The 23,797-nt window shown below is 36.4% G+C and overlaps 4 protein-coding genes across 4 annotated transcripts; all 4 read right to left on the bottom strand.

Moving 5' to 3' along the window:
• Positions 1-4,535: 4,535 nt before the first annotated feature.
• On the bottom strand, positions 4,536-19,357 carry LOC133837470 (methionine--tRNA ligase, mitochondrial). Its single transcript, XM_062268245.1, has 6 exons — positions 19,159-19,357; positions 18,806-19,086; positions 18,312-18,734; positions 16,798-17,062; positions 5,302-5,499; positions 4,536-5,038 (listed from the first exon to the last, which is right to left on the bottom strand). Exons 1-6 carry the CDS (start codon positions 19,250-19,252, stop codon positions 4,563-4,565), a joined length of 1,737 nt encoding a protein of 578 aa, XP_062124229.1. The 5' UTR covers positions 19,253-19,357; the 3' UTR covers positions 4,536-4,562.
• A 926-nt stretch (positions 19,358-20,283) lies between these two features.
• On the bottom strand, positions 20,284-21,240 carry LOC133836827 (uncharacterized; the record flags this gene model as incomplete). Its single annotated transcript, XM_062267415.1, has 1 exon — positions 20,284-21,240. A coding segment is annotated over one exon (846 nt), but the record flags the coding sequence as incomplete, so codon positions are not given.
• A 643-nt stretch (positions 21,241-21,883) lies between these two features.
• LOC133837465 (uncharacterized) lies at positions 21,884-22,871 on the bottom strand. Its single transcript, XM_062268240.1, has 2 exons — positions 22,716-22,871; positions 21,884-22,664 (listed from the first exon to the last, which is right to left on the bottom strand). Exons 1-2 carry the CDS (start codon positions 22,791-22,793, stop codon positions 21,951-21,953), a joined length of 792 nt encoding a protein of 263 aa, XP_062124224.1. The 5' UTR covers positions 22,794-22,871; the 3' UTR covers positions 21,884-21,950.
• Positions 22,861-23,795, bottom strand: LOC133837466 (uncharacterized). Its single transcript, XM_062268241.1, has 2 exons — positions 23,659-23,795; positions 22,861-23,607 (listed from the first exon to the last, which is right to left on the bottom strand). Exons 1-2 carry the CDS (start codon positions 23,761-23,763, stop codon positions 22,924-22,926), a joined length of 789 nt encoding a protein of 262 aa, XP_062124225.1. The 5' UTR covers positions 23,764-23,795; the 3' UTR covers positions 22,861-22,923.
• Between the last annotated feature and the right edge of the window lie 2 nt (positions 23,796-23,797).

The following is a 23,797-nucleotide window of genomic DNA, read 5'->3' on the forward strand; positions in this document are numbered from 1 at the left end:
TTTATAAAAGCAAGTGAATTTTATATCTAACAAAGTCCTTAAGTTGAAAATGTTCATAGCAGAATTTGTGGTTGAAAAAATATTAAGTATATAACACATAAAATCAATAAATCAAATATTCAGCTCACTATTTTTATAAAATTTGTCTCAAAACATGATTTTTTGCTTTCAAATTAAAGCAAGTGAATTTTCCATCTAACAAAGTCATTAAGTTGAAGATTTTCATAGCAGAATTTTGTGGCTAAAAAATAGAAAATATAAAACACATAAAATCAATAAATCATTCCAAATATTCAGCTCACATTTTTTATAAAGTTTGTCTCTAAGTTTAATATTTTTCTTTTTAAAATAAAGCAAGTGAATTTTATTTCTGACAATAAATTTTACTTGAAGATTTTCATAGTAGAATTTGTGGTTAAAAATCGAAAATATAAAACATATAAAATCAAAATCTCATTCTAAATATTCAGTTCAAAACTTAAATTTTCCATTTAAAGCAAATTTCTGACAATAAGCTTTACTGAACATTTTCATAGCAGAATTTTGTGGCTAAAAAATAGAAAATATAAAACACATAAAATCAATAAATCATTCCAAATATTCAGCTCACATTTTTGATTGTGTTTGCCTCGAAGCGCTTTATTTTTAAATTAAAGCAAGTTCATAACTCACTTGGCTGCTGGCAACGTTAAGCCGTGACTTGCCACATGCACATGCAACTGCAACGGCGCAACTTGCCGCATCACTCACTAAGCGAACCAACGAGTGCCACAAGAGTGAAGCAGCAGCAGCAGCAGCCACATCATCATCAACAATGTTGTTGTGCTCGAAATTGCTGGCAGCGAAATTAAAGAGAAAGAGAACTACAGATGCTGGAATTTTAATCAGCGCACAATATACTTGGTACTTTTGAATATTAAAGCAGGCAACGCGGCAGGAAACGGACAACTTAAATCAAAGCAATCAACGCTGAGCGTAGCTCAAGGAGCAGCTCTTGTTGTTGATGCAGCTGCAGCTTCTCTGAGATTGCACATCATTCAAGTGTTGCACGTGCAATTTTTGGCATTTGCAAGCACACAGAAAGAGAAAGAGAGAGGGAGAGAGAGAGTAAGTGGCTCAAGGATGCCAATACCACTTGAGTGAGCCAAAAGGAAATCAATTTGTGCTTTGATGTTTCACTCGAGCTCATGTGCTAGAGCTGCGATTCAAGTTGTTGTTCGCTGTGTTGCAGCTGCAGCTGCGGGCAAAGGCAAAGCCAAATGCAATTGCTGCAACTAATTCATTTATAATATATATTGCACATAGGCCCCGTGTGTATGCGCAATGGCAATTAAATTATGCACTGCAATCAATTGGCCAAAGGACGCTTGCCATAGATATGCAATTAATCATATTGCAAGCCATGGCGAGCTTCCCTTCACCCTTCTCTCTTCTCTGCACTTGGCGCTTAAGCAGCATTTAAGCAGCAACATTAACCATATTACCGCGCAACCTGTTTGCCATCCTTATTGCCTGGCTGCATAATTAAATTTATTATGCAAAAAGTAACAAGGTAACAAGTGAAGCGCAAGTTGTTGTCCTGGTGAGCACTTTAAGCTTGCTTCGTTTGGCTTCCTTTCCGCTTTCATTTTATTTACGATCTGACGCTTTTAACGCATTTTTAATACGAACTGCACTTTAAGTGCGCACTCCAATTTCACCTCGCAACTGTTGCACACACAAATCACAAGCATGACCATTTCCCATTTCCTCATTTCCCAACGCTCTATCAATCTGTTCGCTGGCAACTTTTTCGCCCCTCTTTGCTATCTATTTCGCTAATTAGACTCCCTTCAGACCAGACGTGTTTACGCAATCCGGGCGGCACGCTAGCTTCTGCAGCTGCATTTAGCGTGCACAATCGGCTGCATGCCACACGCCAAATGGCCACGGCCAAAATTGTGCAGCAGGCGCTGCTAATTGGCAGACACTGTTTATGGCACGCCAAGGACTTGCCTCTCTTCAGGGATGTTTGCTTCTTTTTTTTCCGGCTTCAACTTAAATTATCGCTGCTCGCAATGAAGTGCAACAAGGCATTAAACGCGCTGCAACATGTGAAACAACAAGCTTACACTGCGTATACGCAACTTACCTTTTGATAGAAAAGCTAACAAGTATACGCAGCGTATTCACAACACACTCCAAGGCATGCAGCTAAAACAACAAGCAGTAGCATAATAAACTTATGTGTTTAACAACAAAGCACTTAAGAGTACTACCAAATACCCTGTAATGTGGAATATGGGAGATATTAAGTATACGCAGTGAATGGTTAATATTCTCGAACAAAGCACATAAGATAAGCCTTAAATATGGATGATCGTAAGTATTAGTAGCGATTTTATATATAAAGCAACTATTAAATACCGCTTCATGGAAATGCATGCGTATGGGATATATTAAGTATACGCTGCGTATTCACAAGATACGTACACATGTATGGTAAGCGATTATATGAAAAAACTACTATTGAAGCTATAAAGCAAATGCATGAGTATGGGACATATCACGTATACGCAGCGTATTCACAACACTCTTCTAAGCATGTAGCATATGCAGACTGCATATGAGTAATAAACCATAATAAACAAGGCACAAGTGATAATACCCTGTAAAGTGCAATATGAAATATATTAAGTATACGCAGCGTATATTTATTACTCTCAAAACACATATAACTATAAATATGGATTATACTAAGTAAACACAGTAATTATACAATAAAACAACCATTAAATACCCTGTAACGGTCATGCGTGCGTATGAGCTATATTAAGTATACGCAGCGTATTGACAACACACTTCTAGGCATCCAGTTAAAACAACAAGCAGTCTATGAGTAAACGTTATGTAGCATAATAAACAAAATACATAAGAATATACCCTGTAAAGTGCAAAATGGTATATATTAAGTATACGTAGTGTATGCTTCTTGCACTTTAAGTAGCGAGACTAATAACCAAACACATAAGAGAATTAATAGATATGGATAATGTTACGTATATCCAGCGATTAGCCAATGCACTTGACGAAACAAATAATCTGGTATAGCAACCATAAAATACCCTATAATGATAATTTAAGCGTATGGGATATATACGCAGTGTATGCTTGAAGCTTTCTATTTAAAGTGTAAGTTAAATACATCACTAATAAATACCCTGTAATATTCATTCCTACACCTGTGCTATATGGTGCATATTAAGTATACGCAGTGTATGCCTAATGCACTCTAAGTAGCGATAATAATAACCAAGCACATAAGATAATTAATAGATATAGATGATGTTAAGTAAATCGTACTTACGCCTGTGCTATATGGGATATATTAAGTATACGCAACGTTTGTTTAATGCACTCTATACAACTATTATTTAAAACTCTTGAATGTGCATAATGAAATGGATTAGCTAAACCGAGTGGACGCTTAAGTAAAACAATAAAGCAGATAAAACTTTTATTGAATACCCTGTAATGTTAAAAGATTTCGTGCACTGCATGATGTTACGTATACGCAACGTATGTAGTCCACGTAACAACAAAGCACATCCTAAATATTCTGTAATGTTTATGCGAATGTCTGTGCAATATATTAAGTATACGCAGCGTTTGCTGCATGTACTCCATATAGAAACTAAAACACTAAAGCATAAAAAACAATTATTAAATACCCTGTAATGTTGCCATATACGTTTGTTAAGTATACGCATCATATGTTTAGTGTATTCCAAGAATAACAACAAAGCACAACACACATTCGTTTGTTAAGTATACGCAGCGTATATATTTAATGTGTTTACGCCACCTTAAAGACATCAAGTATACGCCACGCACTCCACAAAAACACACACACGATAAACGAGTCTGACAACTTGTTATTGCTGCTGCTTCTGCTTTGCTGCTGGTCAGCTGCGCATCTCTTAAACTATTTACTATCCATTTACGCTGACTGCAGCCCAGTCTACAAACTCAGCCTGAACATGCATTTCTACTTAAATTGAAGTCAACATTTGCCATTTATTCTCATTTGGCAAAGCGACTTGGCAGTCTGAGAAATTAAAGCACCACAGGGAGAAAGAAAGCACTTTGGGGCAGAGGCTTCACGGAGTCTTCTAAGCTGTGGGACTAATTAAAGTGGAAGAGTTTTCTCTATTGAATTCGAATGTCGTAGCAATTATATCACCTGCTGTCTCGTGAACGGAAAGTATCTCAATTATGTGTAATAAATAACAAAATATGCGAGGCCGATATGAACACAGGACAGCGAGATACTCGTTACGTGAGGATACGCAATTCCGTTGCGTACTTCACATAATTAAGTGGTTTTTAATGAGCGTCGAGCCCCAAAGCGACGACAAAGCGAGTTTGTGTTTTGCTATGCGCTCTGTTTTGATTTGTGGCCACTTGGGCTGGCTATTTAGATTAAGCATACGCAGCGTGGCACAAAACGCAATTCATAAATGTCACAAGGCAAATGAAACGAGTCGAGCGTCGAGTTGACTTGAAGCTTCAGTTTATTACAGCTACGTGCTTGAAGAAGATGCCTGTTTATTCTTCTTCAGTTCCTTCTGCTTCTTGGCTTTGCTGCGTTTCGACTCCTTCTTCTCCTTCTCCTTCTCGGGAGCTGGCTTGTTATCCTGCTGTTCCACTATGCGTTGGAATAAGAGCGCGCTTTGTGCATCCAAGGGACGACTGTTGGACGTAACGTGGCTGGCCAAATACTTCCATTGACGCTGCTCGCCGGGTACGCGCAGCTTATCGAGCAGTCGACCGGCCAGCTGTGGCATCATCGGCTGCAACACAATGCCACAAAGCCGCAACGCATCCATTGTCATTGCGATTATTGTCTCGAGGCGTGGCGCGTTCGCTGCGATGGCGCCGGCCTTTAGCTCCCAGGGCTTGGCACACTCAAAGAAATTGTTGGTTGCATGCAGCGTTGCAATGACCGTGTCCGCCACCAAGTGGAAGTGATTGCACTCATAGTGTTGCTCGCAGCGAGCTAAAAGAGAAAAAATATGTGAAATGGAAATGGAAATGGGGGGATATAAGTAGTAATGGCAATGAATGAGCATTACTTTTTAGCTGGCTTTCAGCTTTCTGGCTGGCCGCATTCGCAAGTGCACTTGTCGCATAGTTATTGGCCGGAAATGTGCCATAGAACGAGAGAGTGAGAGCGAGAAGTTCTACTTGCCACTTGAGCCACTAGCTTCGACTTGCTTAAATATTAAAATGACAAACTTGTCGACTTCAACATCGACTTACCCGCCATCTGCAGCAGCGACTCCTGCATTCGCTTCGCCGCATCGAGTTCTTTCAAGAGGGCAGAACTCTCCTCCGCATGCGGCGCTGGATATATTTGCTGCGGATTCAGCGACTTGGCACAAGCGCGTGATAACAAATTGCCCAAAGTGTCCGCCAGCTCCGAGTTTAATATGCGCAGCGCTTTCACGTGACTGAAATCTGTAAAGAGAAAACGAGTGAGAACGAAAACGAAAACGAAGAAAACTTACTCCCAGCTTAACTGTTGAGTGATGCACGTTGATTGTCATTAAGTGCATCAGCATCAAAATCCAAATACTAAAAATCTTTAAAGCAACTAAAACTTAATCTGCATCTAAATTACTAAATAAACAACTAAGAAAGTAACAGTCAAGTGGGCTCAACTGTGAAATACCCGATACGAAAAATACTACAATATACCAAATATATATGTCGATATTTTTTAAATTTTCTGTACTTTTCTTAAATTACTTCCACATTTTAATGGACCGAAAAATACTAAAATATACCAAAGGCTATATTTGGTATATCGATATATACAAATATTATTTTACTTTTATTGTACTTTTCTTAAATAGCTTTTACAATTATGTAATTTAATATACCAAAAACTACTAAAATATACCAAAGGCTATACTTGTATCTATATCGATATATTTTCAAGTTTTCTTAAATAACTTCTAGAATTATACAATTTAATACACCGAAAAAATACTAGAATATACCAAAAACTATATTTTGTATGTTAATATATTATTATTAAACTTTACCATAACTACAAATTCATATACGGAAAAAATGCCAAAATATACCAAAGGCTATATTTGGTATATCAATATAATTTTACTTTTTCTTCACATTTCTTAAATAACGTCTGCATTTCTATAAAAGTATACCAAAGGCTATATTCGGTATATCAATATTATATATTCATTACAAATAATTATAATATATATTATTTTATTTTCAATATATTTTTTTAATAACTTTTACAATTATGTAATTTAATATACCAAAAAGGCTATAATAGGTAAATCGATATATTTTCATGTAATTTTCTCCAATAAATTATACAATTTTATATACTAAAAAGATACTATAATATACCAAAAATTATATTTGGTATATCAATATATTTTCACGTTTTCTAAAATAACTTTTGCTATTCTACAATTTAATACACCGAAAAATGCCAAAAATACTGTAGTATATTTTGTATATCGATATTTTTTTTCTCTACTTTCCATAAATAACTTTTAGAATTTTTTCAATTTAATATACCGAATAATTACAAAAACGTACTAAAGGATACATTTTGTATATTAATATACTATTACTTGTTCTTCACTATTCTTAAATAACTTCTATAACTTTATGTACCAATCGTCGCAACTCTAGCATTAAAAATACTCTCGTTATACGATTTTTGTTCTACCTTTTTCCTGGTAGCAAAGAATGATAATACCCTTCTACTTTTTTTGTAGCGGGTATAAAAAGGGTTGTGCAAAAATCTGCGACAAATATTTTAAGTCGCTTGGCATGGCAAAAGGATTTAAATAGCGTTAACTGTTTGCTCGCTGCCATTTTGTTCCCCACTAAGCACAAATAGATAAAGAGCAGATGTCCAGCTGTAGAGGATTACAGACAAAAACATGAATGGACAAAGCGCAGCAAGAGCGCAAAGTTGTTGTGTCTGAGGGAGAAAAACTTTTTGCAAGATTTGTTCAACTTTAAGTAATCATTTTCTGCTTTCGATCTTGCTTGTCAGACTCAGCTGAGATTCTTGTTGAGTTATGAGCCATATTTTTAATCGCACAAAGTTTTTGAAATCATGCTGTAAAAATGCTAACGATGATGTTTGCATCAGCTGCTGTTAAACTTATCATATGATTTGAGAGTGCATTATTACTATGATTAAAATTGATATAAGCTTTGGAGTGAAAGGAGTAAATAATCGTTTAATGTATCTTAACATTTTGGCAGTGTATTTTTAAATTATCAGAAAAAAAGCTAGTCAAGTTATTATCGCCTCTTTATGCCTAAATTCTTGAAAAGTCTCGCATAAAGAAAAGTAAAGTCAATCTTTAAATGCTTAAAAAAAAAGAGTATCTGTTGATTTTAACAAATAAAATATTTGATCAATTCAGATCAATTTTCAATATGAAAAGTTAGCATAAAAAAAAATAAATAAAATAGATCTCCTTAATTTCGTATAATTTATACAAATTTTGTCTCTGATGATAATAGAAAACAAAAGAAAATTAAGCATTATTTGAAAATATGTATTAAACACGTAATTCAATATCTTTTAGTATTTAATACAAGTATTTTGAAATTTTCGGAGTAAAATCAATAATTAAAAGAGTATAATTGATTTAGAATAATTGAAATTTAATTTATTATTAAATTCTAAAAGAGTTTCATACCTAAAAATTATGCTGAACATAAATTTAAAGAGCAGAAGAAAACTGAAGATTGTTTCTTTATATATTTTGTATTTTTTAATAAAAGTAAGTTAACATTTTAGAACGAGACTAAATCAAATCAATTATCAAACTTTCAATTTCAGTTTTCAGCATCTAAAGTGTATCTAATATTCGAAAGAGCTCGCCGTAATTACGCTTTGGTTGAATGAAATGAGTTTCAAAGGCAGCCAGAGCGCATTATAAAATAAATAAATGGCGAGCAATTAGCAGTGTGTGGCGACCATGCTATTTACCTTTAATAAATGCGAACACCACACGACAGTCGACACACAGGACAAATGTAGGAAAGAGAAAGGAGAGCGAATGGGAGAGAGAGGACATAGGAAAACGGACACCGGATAGAGGGAGTGGAGAAAAGCATTAGTAACGGATCATTGCCAATTAGCACATGGGCCATGATTATCGACTGGCCAGCGATAATCAGAACGCTGAAAATGCAGCCAAATTGCAGCGAGACCTCATTTAAACTATTTGCAAGCGAAAAAGCCAGAGATAATAATTTCGATAATCGATAATGTGCACTGCGGCGTGCAACGTTAATTAAAATATCGTACTATGAAATTTGATTTTGATTTTCAACTGCAGCGAACAAAGAGACAAAAGAGGGGGGGAGGAGCTGGCACGATAATCAAAGTTGGTCAACCGACAATCCGATTGTTATTGGTAATTAAAAATGTTGCTGCAATTGCCACAAATTGCTGACAGTCGAATGTTGAATGTTGAACTGTTGTCACCTTTTGCGTAATTTTGACACCTATTCAATTTGGATTTTAGTGTGTTTGAAAATGTGCACTAATTAGTTTCGGGCCATCGATTTATTGACGGAAATCCACAAAATGCATTCATGCAACATCGAAGCTGCAACAACAACAACAACAACAACATCGTGCAGTGGCATTATTCAAATAGTTTTGCATAGAACTTTATGCGGGTTTTCGCAATTGCAGCTCTGGCAATTGCATTTCCATGCCAAGTGATTCTCGAGCAGCTGCTGTGAGTTGAGTTCCTGCCTCTCCTCCTCCTTTCCTCCCTCTCCTACTCTACAACCGAAAAAACAAATGCATATGCATGAGAAATACACACACACACTCGCTCACACACACACTCGCATGCGATCTGAGGTTTTGGCAAAGCAGCAAAAGTGTTGCCTACTTCTCTGCGCACTCCACATCATTAATGCAATTGTGTTGTCGCTGCTGGCGCATAACTTTTTGCAGGCACTGCAGCAACAGCAAAAGCAACAGCAAAAGTCAAGTTGCCGAACAAAACCTGCATTTGAATGCCGTGCACTCGCAATCTACTCTACATACTTATGCATATGTGTGTTTATATTGCACATGCAAATCTAGCGAAAAGGCAAGCAACATAAGCAATGATAGAGTGTGAAGATACTCTAGAAAAACGTGAAATTGGGGCTGGCATAGAAATATTTAAGGATAACTATTACTTATAGGCAAAAATACATTAATATAAATAATCAAATATATATTAAAAGTTACTTTGGTATGTCAACTAAATTATATATAAAACTTTTTCTATTTATATTATTCCTTATTTTGTTTATGCTCAACAAAAAGAAAGATTTTAAAAATTTGAGCTATTTTTAATTTTGCTACTTTATATAAGAGATAAATACTTATAAATACGAATATATACATATATTTTTGTATTTATTAATATTGATTTTTTAGGAAGTGCCTTTAAATCTTTAGCACTTTCATTAATTTAAACTTAACACTCAATTCGTAAGTTCTATTCTGCTTGCTATGTTTACAGCGCTGTTAAAATAAATCACAGTTATGTTAACAGCAGTGGCCTAACTTAAACCACTTCTGTTAGAGCTCTGTTAACACACTGTTCACTCTCTAACTTTTGTTGTGATCCATTAAGAAGTTTTTTAGATTTGTAAATAAAGCACAAATTGAAATTGGATGGCCGAATCTTTATTATGTGTAGAAAGAATATCCTTTGGCATTTACTTTTCGAAAATAATTTCACTCAAAAACAAATATTTTACTTTTTATATTACTATTTATACAAATAATATAAGTATTTAATATAATTATTTAACATTTTGCCATACATTTTATATTTATAAGTTCTATGCTTTCTTACTTCTTATTACTAGAGAAATACTTCGAAATGTCTTCTATAATTTATTTTGTACATCTTATTTTAAGTAGTCTGTCATACTCCTCTCCTATATTACAGAACATATTTCTCATTTATGCAGTGTAGTAGAACAAAGTCTTGAATTTCATTTCCAGCTGAGCGAAATTTGATTTTCAATGCATTACATTTTGATGACGCTGACGCTTCGACAGCACAGACAAAGCCAAAGACGAAGGCGAAGACTGTTGCAAGTTGAATTTGGCTTAAATCAATTGCAATTGCAATTGCGATTGCGACAAAAGAAAGTTATCTTGACCTCGTTTCGAGTGCCAGTTTTGGGCAACAATTATGCTGCAACGCGTTAGATTTTAATGTTATTGCCACGTGCTGCGACTTGAAATCGAAATGCGTCCAAGACTCTGCTCTTGGCCAAGTTTAAATGTGCTTGCGAAATTGTAAAAGCGGCTCTCTGACACTGACTCTGGCTTAAGTCCTGGGGGCACACATGTTGTGGCATGTGCAACAGCAACTGCAATTTGTTGAAAGTTTTGCACATGTTGCACAGGTGCTCGCACAAGTTGCACGTGACTGCCGCCCTGCAACGTGGTAGCAACGTCCATCGCTGCGTTTGCTGCTCCACTTATTTGGCATAGCATAAATAATATTTTTTGTGTGTTACATGCCCCGCCATGCATGCTCCGGGTCGCACCTTAAATTGCTTAAATGTCTTGTCGCACATTTTTTTTGTCTTTAGCGTTGTTGCAAATAATATCGCAGCACAAAGTTCACTGCAACACCAACTCTTTCGCACTCTCCCTCTCCCTTTCTCTCTCTCCCTTTCTCTATCTCTCTTTAGCACTTGATTCATGCAACGCGTTGGCACTGCAAAGGCGTGGCACTGTGTGCCACTGGCAGCCTGACAAGTGTCGACGTCAAATATTTAAGCACTTTTACACCGAACCAAAGTGCAAAGTCGTCGCCCACAGATGCAGTCAGCGGTGCTGGCTTTAAGCATACCCTCTACTCTTGAAAGCACACAAAGCGGGTATGATGCGGTAAGGATAAATAAATACAAAACGCAATTGTGTCTAAACACCTATAACTTGTTTTTGAAATTTAAAATGTAATACTAAATATAACTTGATCAAATAAGCCAAGGCTACAGTCAAATGTGATCGACTAGAAAATACCCATTACTCATAAGAAAAAAATCCAGTATTATGCTTAAAATATATATTAAATCATATCAGTACAATATTATTTTTAAACACTGAAACATACTGAAATCTGTGCAAAGCTATACAGTATTATTCTTAAAATATACCAAAAAATAATCAAAAATACCAAAATAGCTAAAAGCCAGAGCAGTATTCTTAAAATACACCGAATTATTTTTAACAGTGAAACCTGCGCATTTTTATTTTTAAAATATACCAAATATACCATATTATATACCAAATATACTGAAATATACCGAAAGCTGTACAAAACAGTACAGTATTATTTACTAAAGCTGAAATGTACTGAAAACTATGCAGTATCATTCTTAAAATGTACCGAATAAATATACCAATATACCAAAAATACTGAAATATTCCGAAAGCTTTGCAAAGTAGTACGGTATTATTCTTGAAAAATACCGATTTGTTTTTAGGTCTGAAATATACTAAAAGTTGTGCAATATTATTCTATAAATATACCGAATTGATATACCAAAAATACTGGCATATACTAAAAGCTGCGCAAAACAGGGCAGTTTTATTTTTATAATGTTCCCAATTAGTATACCGAAAAAATACTGAATTTTGTATTTTTAATACACTGAATACAAACTTAAATTGGATAAATTAGCAAAAGTTAGTTTTTTACTCTTTTCCGCAGAAGCTCAACGAAGAAAAAATATTGTCAAAAAGTCCCAATAAATAAATTAAGGTAAATTTGTTGAGAACTCCTTAAAAATCATCTTAATTGCATAATTTTTGTATGCATCAAAACTACTATCGAATGAATTTCAATTAATAAATTGTAGTATGTGAATATACCCTGTATAAGCAGGATTAGAGTAAGCAAGAATAAAATGTCAGCAAGATAAAGACTATTTAAAAGTTTTTATTTATGAGCTCATTGTTGTTGAACAAATAAGTCAACACTCATCCTGCACGAGGCACAATTAAAAACTGGGGTATGCTAGACTAAAGAAGTAACTAGAAAGTCGAAAGCAATCTACATAAGTGATGATAGTTTTAGAGCGTATCTCTACGTTGAATACATTTAATATTTCCAGCAAGTTTAATCTGCGCTTTATGAGCTCGTAAAACTTGAACTTTGTCCGCTTAAAAAGCAAGACAAAGATTAGAAATAGGCCAAAGAATTGTGTAAGTGGCATATGAGTTGCAAGGAAAGGACAAGAAAATGGGAATAGGAAAAGGAAAAGGCTTTTGGCCATAGATAAGATAAACTTGGAAGCAGTCTTCAACCAAGAGAATTAAATGGTGGCAAGCCAACGAAAGAATGAACGAAAGAAAGAACGAACGCTTTGCCACTTAAATCGACTGTTGCCTTTGGGGCATGCAACATGCAGCAATGCAATCGCGCATCATTTGTGCGCTTGCATTCTCGCTAGCAAACTTTGTCCGAGTTTGCGACAAATTCCCACAACCGTCGGTGGCTTTTGTCCAAATGCAGTTTTAGTGTTGCAACTGGGCGGAAGTGGCGCCTCCGGGTGTCGCGTCGCGTCGCGTCGCTTCGTGGCAACATTTCAAAATTAAATTGTTGGTAATGAAAAGTTGCGCACTTAATGATGCCTCATCCCTCTCTTTCTCTCCCTCGCTCTCTAATGCCGATGATTGCATTTCAGTTGTTGTTCCCCATTGTGTTGTTGACACTCATAAAAAAATAAAAACGAAGATGAAAATGCTGTTAGACGTGGCAAACGGATGTCACCAATCAGCGCCGTTGGGAACAATCGAATGCGAATGCAAAAAAAACTTATTGAAATGTGATAGAATTGTTTGGCCAGACACTGTACTTCGGCCTCACAGTGCCTGTCACAAGTATTTCCACTCAAAAGTTTGCTTAATTTAATAATCTTCCCTCTGCTGCCAACAGCTGCCCGCTTTTTTCGCACATTTCTTTTTCTTTTTTTTTCAATTTTTAATATGCACAATATTAACGCAGAAGCTCGTGTCCTCGACAAATGCAATAAAAAATGTGATGGCGAAAAAATAAGTTGCAACCAGACGAAGACTAAATGCTCTTTCTATTTTGTGATTAACTTTAATTCTAAATGCTCTTTCGATTTTTTGTTTATTTTTAATTCTCTTTCCAGTAGATGCTTTTACTTTAATTAAAAATAACGATGCATGCTTCTACTTCAAGATAGCTTTACAAAAGGATGTCTATAAGGTACCTAGAAAAAATATGGATTTATTTGTTTAACGTAAATTTATGTGGAAAAATTTAAAAGATAAAAATCCCTCAATTACATTTTAGGAATAGTTGAAGCTATAGCTTCCATATACAATATTTTGAATAAGGAATAAACCTCAATTACAAATAAGTAAGAAAAATGACGGACAGATAAGTTTATTCAATATATCGAATTATAATTATGCATACCAATACTCTCATTAATTGAAAAAAAAAAAAATCATATTAAAAAGTTTCTTATTTGAGACAATCTTTTTAGAGATTTTGTGTCCTCACCAACCCAAAAGCCTCATCTCTCATGTGAATTGGTAATAAAATAAAATTGAATAGACTGAGATTGCAATTTTATACATAAATAAAATAAAAGTAAATTGATAGTTTGACAGTTTTATATATTCATATATATCTATATTATTACTTTTTTAAAATAAGTTATTTTATTTAAATTCAAAACAGCAAATTAATCATCGTGAATGAAAAAATTAAGTTTGTTCACTACTTGAATAATTTTTTGATTTTTAATTTTAGCAAACGAAAATTTGGTTGTTCAATTTTCCAAATGATTTTTAAATAAAATAAAGTGGACAGAATGATAAGAAAATTGTTTATAGCTGCATCGGAATATAAAAATATATATAATTTGAGCACTATTCATAAGAACAAGTTCTAAAATTGAACCAATTTTGTATGTTTAGAAAGAAAAATGTCAATTGTCGAGTATTCACAAATAATTTTAAATAAAATGAAGACAGTAACTAATATTTCTTTTTGGGTAGTTAAGAAATATTCCCAATAATAATTTCTCAAATTGATTTGGTTACTTCAGACAATCTCAAAATGAGATTTTTATACCCATAGAAAATAAAAAGAGCAGAAAATAATTTCCTAATTTTAGCTGTTTGTTTGAAATAATCTTCAACTCAGATTTGTATATTGTATGTAATAAAAAGAGCAATCTTTCATGATTGTAATAAAGTATAAAATGTGCAGACTGACAAGAAATGTTGTATATTATTTATTTCTCATATTATGCATTGTGTAATACCGTTAGCGAGAGCTTGAGAAGGATGCAATTAAATTAGCCGCAAGGCAACAGGCCATAAAAAAAGGAAAATACCAAGCGAGGAAGCCAGACAGCCAAAAAAACTGCAGAAAGCAAATTGAATAAAGGTAAAGGGAGGGGCGTGAAAAGAGGGGCGGAGAGGGGCGTGGCGGGTCAGAGTTATGCGTTGTCAGGAGAAGTCGGTAATAATAATTGAAAATGGAAAATTAAATTTAAATTTAAATTGCTGGCAAAAACAAAAGCAGACGTCAAGCCAAGCTATTAAGCACAGAACTCGAGAATTGAATAAAGCGAGACAGCACTAAAGAGAAAGAGAGATGGAGAGAGAGAGACGTCGTCCATTCATTTATGCAAATTGAATGGCAAAAGGTTAAGGAATCAATCAAATTCTATGAAATGTGGGCGTGACAATCAAACAAGAGCAACAACAATGCCATCAACATGGTTAAACTTGATGACTTCTGGCAGTGCGTCGAGGCGTGTTAATTGCTTTTTGCCCTAAATTATGTGGGCGTGGCAGAGAGAGAGAAAGAGCTAGACCTCATCATGCATGAGTTTGTCCACTGACCGATAATGGATTAGGCAACAAAGCAAAGTAGAGCAAAAAAAAAAAAAAAAGCAAATCAGTCGAGATCAAAATCTGCTGGCCAAAAGTTGAAGTAGCTGCCAAAAGCTGTTGGCCACTTGAAGTCCGGGGGGAGCGTTCAATTCTCAGTTATCTAAGGAAGGGGAACGGTGAGAAGAAACAACAAACTAATCATATCTGCCAGCAACTTGCATAAGCTTTAAAAACTTTGCCCCCGCAGCGATGTTGCTGTTGCTTTTGCTCTTATGCAAATACGCAAATCTTAAACCAAGTTCAAGCAACAACAAGAGGGTTCAAATCAGTTTGCTGGGTATACTCGACTGCGAAATACGCGAAAGTCTATAGAATAAAGGAAAAGCTAAAATCACAGCTTCTGGTATATTTATATTTTTTAAATTAACTTTCTTGCTTATAAGATTTGTTATAGACAATTTTTTAAAATTTATCAACAAGAAAGTTAATTTAATAAAAAGGATAAAAAAGGTTATTATTAATAATAATATTCCACTGTTAGATACAGGCTTCCTGCCATTTTCAATAACTGCTAAACAGTGCGGTATTCTCGTAAAAATATACTTAAATATACTGAAATTAATATTTGGTATATTGATTTATCACATTAATATATCGAAAATATGCTTGAATATACCGAAATGCAAATTTGGTATATACAAAATATATCGAAAATATGCTGAATTATACCGAAATACATATTTCATATATATAAATGGTATACATATTTAGTATATACAAAACAGTACGGTATTTTCGTAAAAATATACTGACATATTTTAAAATGTGTTTGCTACGACATTATGATCGTAAAAATATACTATAATATACTGAAATACTTACTGTAATATATATTAGGTATAGGTCATTTATAATATTATTATCGTAATAATATACCACAATAATATAATTAAATAAACTGACACTGACAGTTGGTATATTGATATACTGCTAAATTATTATTATCGAAAAATATACCTCATTAATATATCAAAAATATACTGAAATATGCCGAAATGTATATTTGATATATTGATTTACTACGACATTATTATGATCGTAAAAATATACTGTACCAATATATCGAAAATATACTTAAATGTTGGGTGTAATATAATATATATTTGGTATATTAATATGCTATTATAATGGTATTATGGTAAGAATATACCATAATAATATACTGAAATATACTGACATTGATCATCTGTATATTGTTACTATCGGAAAAACATGCCCTCTAAAATATCAGAATATACTGAAATATACCGGCATGTATATTTAAAAGGAGATTTAACTTTCGCTTGAGGATTGGATCATTGAATCTCTTAATATGTATAGACGATACTTTTGGCATTAGTATTACTAAGTGTAATTTAAAATACTTATTTTCTCCTACTCTTATTTATCTCCACTGCGAAGCTAACCTACGCTTTTGTCTCTTAGCTGGCCGGGTGTCAAAACTTTGCCAGCAAATAAACAAAAGTCGGGCCAAAGCTTCTCCTGACGGAGCAGAAACTTTGCAACAACAACGATAACAACAAACAGAAGAAGAAGCAGCAACGACGACGGCGACGATTGTTGTTTGGCATAAAATTGATATGCAAATTGGCAACAAAGGTACGAGAGAAACTAACGAAATCAGCCAAGTGACGACATAACACATTTGCATACAAACATATGTCTGTCTGTCTGTCCGTCCGTCCGTCTGTCTGTCTGTCCTTTGTCTGTCTGTCAATGTTTGTTCTTTCCGTCTGTCTGTCTGTCCATCAATAGGGTCGTCTACTTACTTCCATCACTGTGCGCCACGCCTTCTCTCAGCAGAAAGTAACGCAATCCCTCCATCGTATATTGCTCTGCAGCCTGCACGGGATCCACGACATTGTGCTTGCTCTTGGACATCTTCTGGCCATCCACAGTCCAGTGTGAGTGCACATAGATTTGCTGAGGTGGCTCCAATCCAGCTGCCAGCAAGAAAGCTGGCCAGTAAATGCCGTGGAACTTGAGTATGTCCTTGCCAATCACTTGCTGTGCGGGTGGCCATTGCTTTAAGTACTGCAAAAGTCGAGAAAATATAAAGTTACAGCTGAGATTGTTTGACTTTATGTTATCAATACATAAATGCACGATTTTCTTATTATCAATACATAAATATGCGATTTTGTGAGCTTAACAGCTTGAAAACATCTAAAACGATTATTAACATTTCTCTAACATGCTGTTCAGTTAACAGATAAATTTAATGCGAAATAACAGCGCTGTTGATAGTTACAGCTGAGATTGGTTGATATTGAGATATTTGCTAGTCATATCTATAACATCTGAAGCCATTAATAATAGAGTATGTAACATTTACGTAACATTGTGTTCAGTTAACGGATTTGTTGAATGGTAAGTAATAGCGCTGTTTAAAGTTACAGTTGAAATTGCTAGACTTTGAGAAACTTTTTTAAGTTATCAATACAAAAATTCGCGATTTTGTGAGTCGCTCCACATAAGTTATCAAACATATCGCGATTTTTACTTGGTAAATCATATTATCATCATACTCTTCTATAGTAAGCTTAAAGTACTGCCAAAGTCGATAAAATATAAAGTTACAGCTGAGATTGCTCGACTTTGAGATACTCGTTACAAATCGCTGTTTTTGAGATAACCGGTAAATCATTTTGATTGTTCATGCTGATAAACAATATAAATAGATTCTACTTGCATCACCAAATTATAATACTATTCTATAGGAAGCCTCAAGTACTGCAAAAGTAGAGGACAGAACAAGTTACAGCTGAGATTGTTTAACTTTGAGATACTCGCTACCCTATTTTTAAGTTATCAATACTTTGTGAGTTTAACAGCATAAGAACATCTATTAATAACAGAGCAGAGTAACATTTACGTAACATACTGTGAGCTGAGATTGTTTGAAAGTTACATAGGCGCTATTCATTTTTGTGTTTTCAATACATAATTTAGGGAATTTGTGCGCCTAACATCTCAAGCATCTAAAATTATTAATAACAGAGAATGTAACATTTCCCTAACATAATTTTTCAGTTGACAGATATATCGAATGGTAAATAACAGCGCTGTAAAAAGCTATTTTATCACCAAGTTACTCTTCTGTGTATAGGAAGCGGATATAAAAGTTTGGTACCTCTACCTTTGAACCTCAGAGATTAAGATGTTTATACAGACTGACGAACATGATTATATCCTTTCATAGATATATAATATATCTCTTTTATGACTATAAATATTCTATACTATAAATACTTTTCATTGCTCTAAAGGATTCTGAACGCACCTTCTCATTGGGATACCCAACTGAACTGAGATAGTTGATCAGCGCATCGAGCCACACGTAGACAGTTTGGCTGTCATCATTGGGAACTGGGATGGCCCAGTGGACGCGATTCGAGGGTCTGGAGACGGAGACATCGGGCAGTGGTTCACTGAGCGTGTCCAGCAAAATCTTTTCGAACTTTGCCGGACGTATGCGCGCCTCCTGCTTGACCCAATGACGCACATCGTCTTGGAATTGCGACAGGCGGAACATGTAGTTGGTCTCCTCGGTCCACTCCACAGGATGGCCAGACTCCAAGGAGAAGCGAGTGCCACTTTCCTCATCCAGACGTAGCTGGGAATCTGTTAAGAAGGTTTCATCCGAGATGCAGTACCAGCCGCTGTAGGCGGCGGAGTAGATGTGGCCACGTGACTGCAGCGTTTGCTGTACATAAGAACAAAGGAATCCACATTAAGAGAAGCCATATAAATATTAATCCCTAGATAAAGACTCACCCAGAAGTGGGCGACTGCTTCTTTGTGTCGTTGCTCCGTGGTGCGTATGAAGTCATCGTTGGCTATGCCCGCCGCCTTGAAGACATCTCTATAGCGTGCCGAGATCTCATCACAATATTGCGCCACAGGAATTTTGTGTCCAGCTGCCGCCTGTTGAATCTTTGTGCCGTGTTCATCGGTTCCCGTGCAAAGACGCACGTTTCTATCGGGATAACGCAGTCGCTGGTAGCGACAGTGTGCATCCGCTATGACGGCTGAATACAAATGTCCAATGTGTGGTGCTTAAAACAAAAGTTTTCATTCAAGTTTTAAATTGTTATTCAACAGTTTCCAATTGGAGGTCACTTGCTCACCTGCATTAACGTAGAATATTGGCGTTGTTACGTAGTGGGAACTGTTAAAACGTACACCCAACGCATGTATATACTTAATTTTACTAATTAACATTATTAACACAACAAGTTTAGCTTATAAATGCTTTTAATAAATAAATAACAATTGCCGGCAAACTCTTAACACAGCTGTTGAACAGTGCTGCCCATAACTACACTGAACAGCTGTTGCGGAATAGGGTGTACTTGACTTTTTTAAAGTGAGGAGCAGCAGCTTTTGCTCACTTCAATTTGTGGCAGCGATGTATCAATATTTTGTATGTAAAATATTCAAATGGTAATCATGTATTAAAATATTATATATATGTTAAGCGAAAAACATCATGCATAGTGAGATAAATTATTCACTTTGGTATAAAAATACTAAAATGTGGCATGTTTAAAATCACGCGCCTTTTTACATACGTTTTGTAAACACATTGTAAGTCATTAGAAATGTGGCCAGGCGACATTTATTTAGGTTTCTCTAGTTTGGTATATCTCATCTTAAATATTTAGCAATTGGTCACGCTAATCAGCTTTTAGTTCTTAAAAAGATCGCGCGATTAACAAAGCGAAAACGCGCGCGGCTTTAACGTATTTTTTTATTGTGAGTGAAATTGTGTGAAAAGTGTAAATTTATTCGAAATAAGTTATGCCAAATGGCCAGGTGTGTTAAAAATGCGTAAAAGCATATAAAATGTGAAGTAAAGTGCGTCTATTAAATATAATGTCACGTCGCTGTTAGCGGGCTCCCTGGGGCAAACGGTACTTGGAAAGCGTCATATCTAAGAATCGAAGTTTCGGGCGTTAGCGTGCTGATAAAGATAAAAGTAAATTGTGCGTCAATAGCTCATAAAGCATTATAAATGCTTAAATTTCGATGCGGGAGCCGGTTAAGTGTATTAATTTCATTTTTTCATTTGCGTATAAGAAGTAACGGTTTCTGATCAATGGCGGCCCGCGTGAAAAAAAGTGTTACAAAAATCGCGAGGTCCGAAAAGTGTTGAAAAGTGTTCAATTGTGTAAATAATGCAGTAGTCTTAAAGCTATCTGCTATAAGTTATAGTTCCTCCAAGAAAGCTCGTTGCTACGAGATTCGTAATCGTTATTTTTTGAATTTTTTTTAGTTGTGATCAATCAGCAGTGTTTAATAAATTGAGAATAATGAAGTGAAAGTGCAAAATTGAATAAATAAATAAGTGAAGTGTGTAATAATTATGTTTTCAAATCACGTTCGCGCGTTTTTGGCTGCTTCAATTGGTGAATAAATAGCGCCAATCGACGATTCCTTTGAGCCTTCTGCTTCGCTTCAACCGCAGCACACGCCGCTTTATAAGCAGCATTCTTGGTCTTCTCAAAGTCCTGCTTGGCATCGTTAATCTGCCGATTCAGACCGTCCAAACGATTCTTGGCCGCCTCAAGGAGTTGCGTCTTCTCCGCCAGCTCCTGTTGTGCACCACTTGCCACATTCTCAATATTGACCAAATTAGCAGTGGCCGCTGCCACAAAACGTTTCAACTGATTCAGCTGATTTTGCGCCTCCTGCGCTGCCTCGGTGGCCATGTGCGCATTGGCCTGTGAGTTCTGCAACGATGCCGTAATCTCGCTAACTACGGCATCCGCTTCGCACAACTCCTGCTGCAGTTGCTCCACAATCTGCTGCTTGCCCGCCAACGCCGCCTCCGCTGCCCGCGCCGACTGCGCTGCCCGCTCCGCCAACTCGGCTTTGACCTGCATTGCGGCTGCTTCGGCTGCGGCCATTTGCGCATCACTGGCAGCTCTCGCTTCCTGCGCCGCCTTCTGGGCAATGTTTGAGGCCTTCGTTTTGGGATCTCCATTGGCAATTGGATTTTTGACCGATGCACAGCCCCCTCCTCCATCCTCTGGACTTTCATTGCCATCGCGATAATACAAGCTGGATATGTGCTGCTTGGCAATGTCGCCTCCGCTTAATTCTCCACAACTGTAGCTGTCCAAGCTTGTGATAGTCTGCAGCAGAATGATAAAAAAGCAGCAAAACTGTACGATAAAACATATTTTAAGTAGTTCAACAGAGTCGATACGTCAAGCAAAAGCAACTATGTTTGCTAATATCCTCAACTTCAAAGCGGAAAACTCGACTGCTAAAGGTGAGTTTATATTTGTTTTACTTTTTACTCTTTTATTAAACCCACACATCATAAAATACTTTATAAGCTGTATATCTGTTTTACTTTTTACTCTTTTATTACACCCACATATCATAAAAGTCTTTAAAAGCTGCATTTTTGTTTTAATTTTGACTCTTTTATTAAATCAGAAAACACTTTAAAAACTGTATAAATACTTTACTTTTAAATCTTTTATTAGTCCCACATATCATAAAAGACTTTATAAACTGTCTAAAATAGCGTAATGATGCTTAAATTTAAACTTTAAACATTTTTCCATCATTCCTCATTTCTACACCATATTTTATTAATGTTCCTCTACAACCATTTCTTGCCCTTCTCTACTGACAATCAGCCTCAATTTTTTACACAAATTCTACCTTTAATAATATCTATAAAATATAATCGTTTGAACTTGAACTTTCATTACATTTTCCTATCATTCATCGTAAATTTTCCTCATTTCTGAATCATCTTTTGTTAGTGTTTCTCTACTAACATTTCTTGAACTTCTCTACCGATAATCAGCCTCAAATGAGTATTCACTTGCTAAATGATTGATACAAATTCTACCTTTAATAATATCTATAAAATATAATCGCAACTCAATAATCCACACAATTAATGAACTCTTCTGTGCGCCATGCGTCGAGTCCTTTGAGCCTTTTGTTTAGCCTCGACAGCTGCGCAGGCAGCTTTGTAGGCCGCCTTCTTGGTCTTCTCAAAGTCCTGCTTGGCAGCTTGCAGCTGATGGCCCAAGTTCTCCACTCGATTCTTGGCCGCCTCCAGCAGCTGTGTCTTCTCGGCCAGCTCCTGCTGCGCTCCTGTCGAGACATTCTCAATGTTGCTCAGATTCGTCATGGCAGCTTGAACCAATTGCTTTAGTTTCTCGAGCTGTGTTTTCGCCTCGGCTGCAGCATCGCCAGCAGCAGCTGCATTTGTTTGCGTATTCTGCAGCGAGTTTGTTACATCCTGGACAACAGCCTCGGCTTCGCGATGCTCCGTCTCCAGTTGCTCCATGATCTGCTGTTTGCCAGCCAAAGCTGCCTCTGCAGCTCGAGCCGATTGCAATGCTCGATCTGCCAGCTCTGATTTTACTTGGGCAGCAGCTGCTTCAGCTGCAGCCATTTGTGCATCATTCGCTGCTTTGGCTTCCTGCGCTGCTTTCTGTGCAATGTTGGATGCTTTCGCCTTGGGATCTGTTTTGCCCAGCGAGCTGCCGCAATTCTTGTTGGTATTGGAGCATTCATGTCCTTCGCCACCTTCTTTCTTAGAGACGCCTTCGTCCAACCTGACCAGATCGGGATAGACATTCAGATGTCGTTTGTTGTGGACCTGAGAGTGGAAAGTAATCAAGGGGGAATCTGGCATATTTCAGCTGCAAACCTTATCGCGGGATCTGATGATATAACTCTCGGATAAACAGCCAATGTTGAGCAGCAGAATTATGTAAATATATCGCATTGTGCTGAGCTAACTAAATTCATTATCATTAAATTCAAAACTGATAACTAAAACTTTGAGTACTCCGTTTAAGTTTAGAATTAAAAGAAAGTTTTATTTAAATGTAGAAAATATAAATTTAAATGATATTTTAATGACTCGCTTGAGCCTTTTGCTTGGCTTCAACTGCTGCGCAAGCTGCTTTATAAGCCGCCTTTTTGGTCTTCTCAAAGTCCTGTTTAGCTGCCTCTAGTTGAAGTCCCAGTGTCTCCACTCGATGCTTGGCTGCTTCAAGGAGTTGTGTTTTCTCAGCCAGTTCCTGTTGAGCTCCATTCGACACATTCTCAATGTTGCCCAGATTCGTGATTGCCGCTTGCACCAAACGCTTCAGATAGTTGACTTGATTCTTTGCCTCGATGGCTGCATCACTTGCAGCAGCTGCATTCGTTTGTGTGTTCTGCAGAGAGTTTGTCACCTCTTGGACCACAGCCTGAGCTTCAGTGTGCTCTGACTGCAATTGCTCCACAATCTGTTGTTTGCCCGCCAAAGCTGCTTCGGCAGCTCGAGCGGATTGAAGCGCTTTGTCAGCCAACTCGGACTTCACTTGAGCTGCTGCAGCATCAGCTGCGGCCATTTGTGCATCATTTGCTGCCTTTGCTTCCTGCGCTGCTTTTTGTGCAATGTTCGATGCCTTGGCTTTGGGATCTGATGAACCAACCTTATTGGGGCTGGTCTTTTTGCTGCAGTTGTCGCCTTCTCCTCCAGTTGCTGTTTTCTCGCCACTTTCCTCATCTAATCTCACAAGATCTGGATAGAGATTCCGTTTGCTGTAGATCTGACAAGCTCGTTTAAAGAGATAGTAAAGATGGGAAAACATTTTACTGACCTTGTCGCGTGGTCTCCGGAAATGACTTTGGGATACGCAGGCAATGTTGAGGAGCAGAAATATGTATAGATAGATAGAGCATTGTGCTGACCTTTTCGAATTCATTGTCAAATATATAACGATTTTCCGTTGTCGTTGC

Source organism: Drosophila sulfurigaster, chromosome 2R, assembly GCF_023558435.1.
Source record: "Drosophila sulfurigaster albostrigata strain 15112-1811.04 chromosome 2R, ASM2355843v2, whole genome shotgun sequence".
NCBI classification, from domain to species: Eukaryota; Metazoa; Arthropoda; class Insecta; order Diptera; family Drosophilidae; genus Drosophila; species Drosophila sulfurigaster.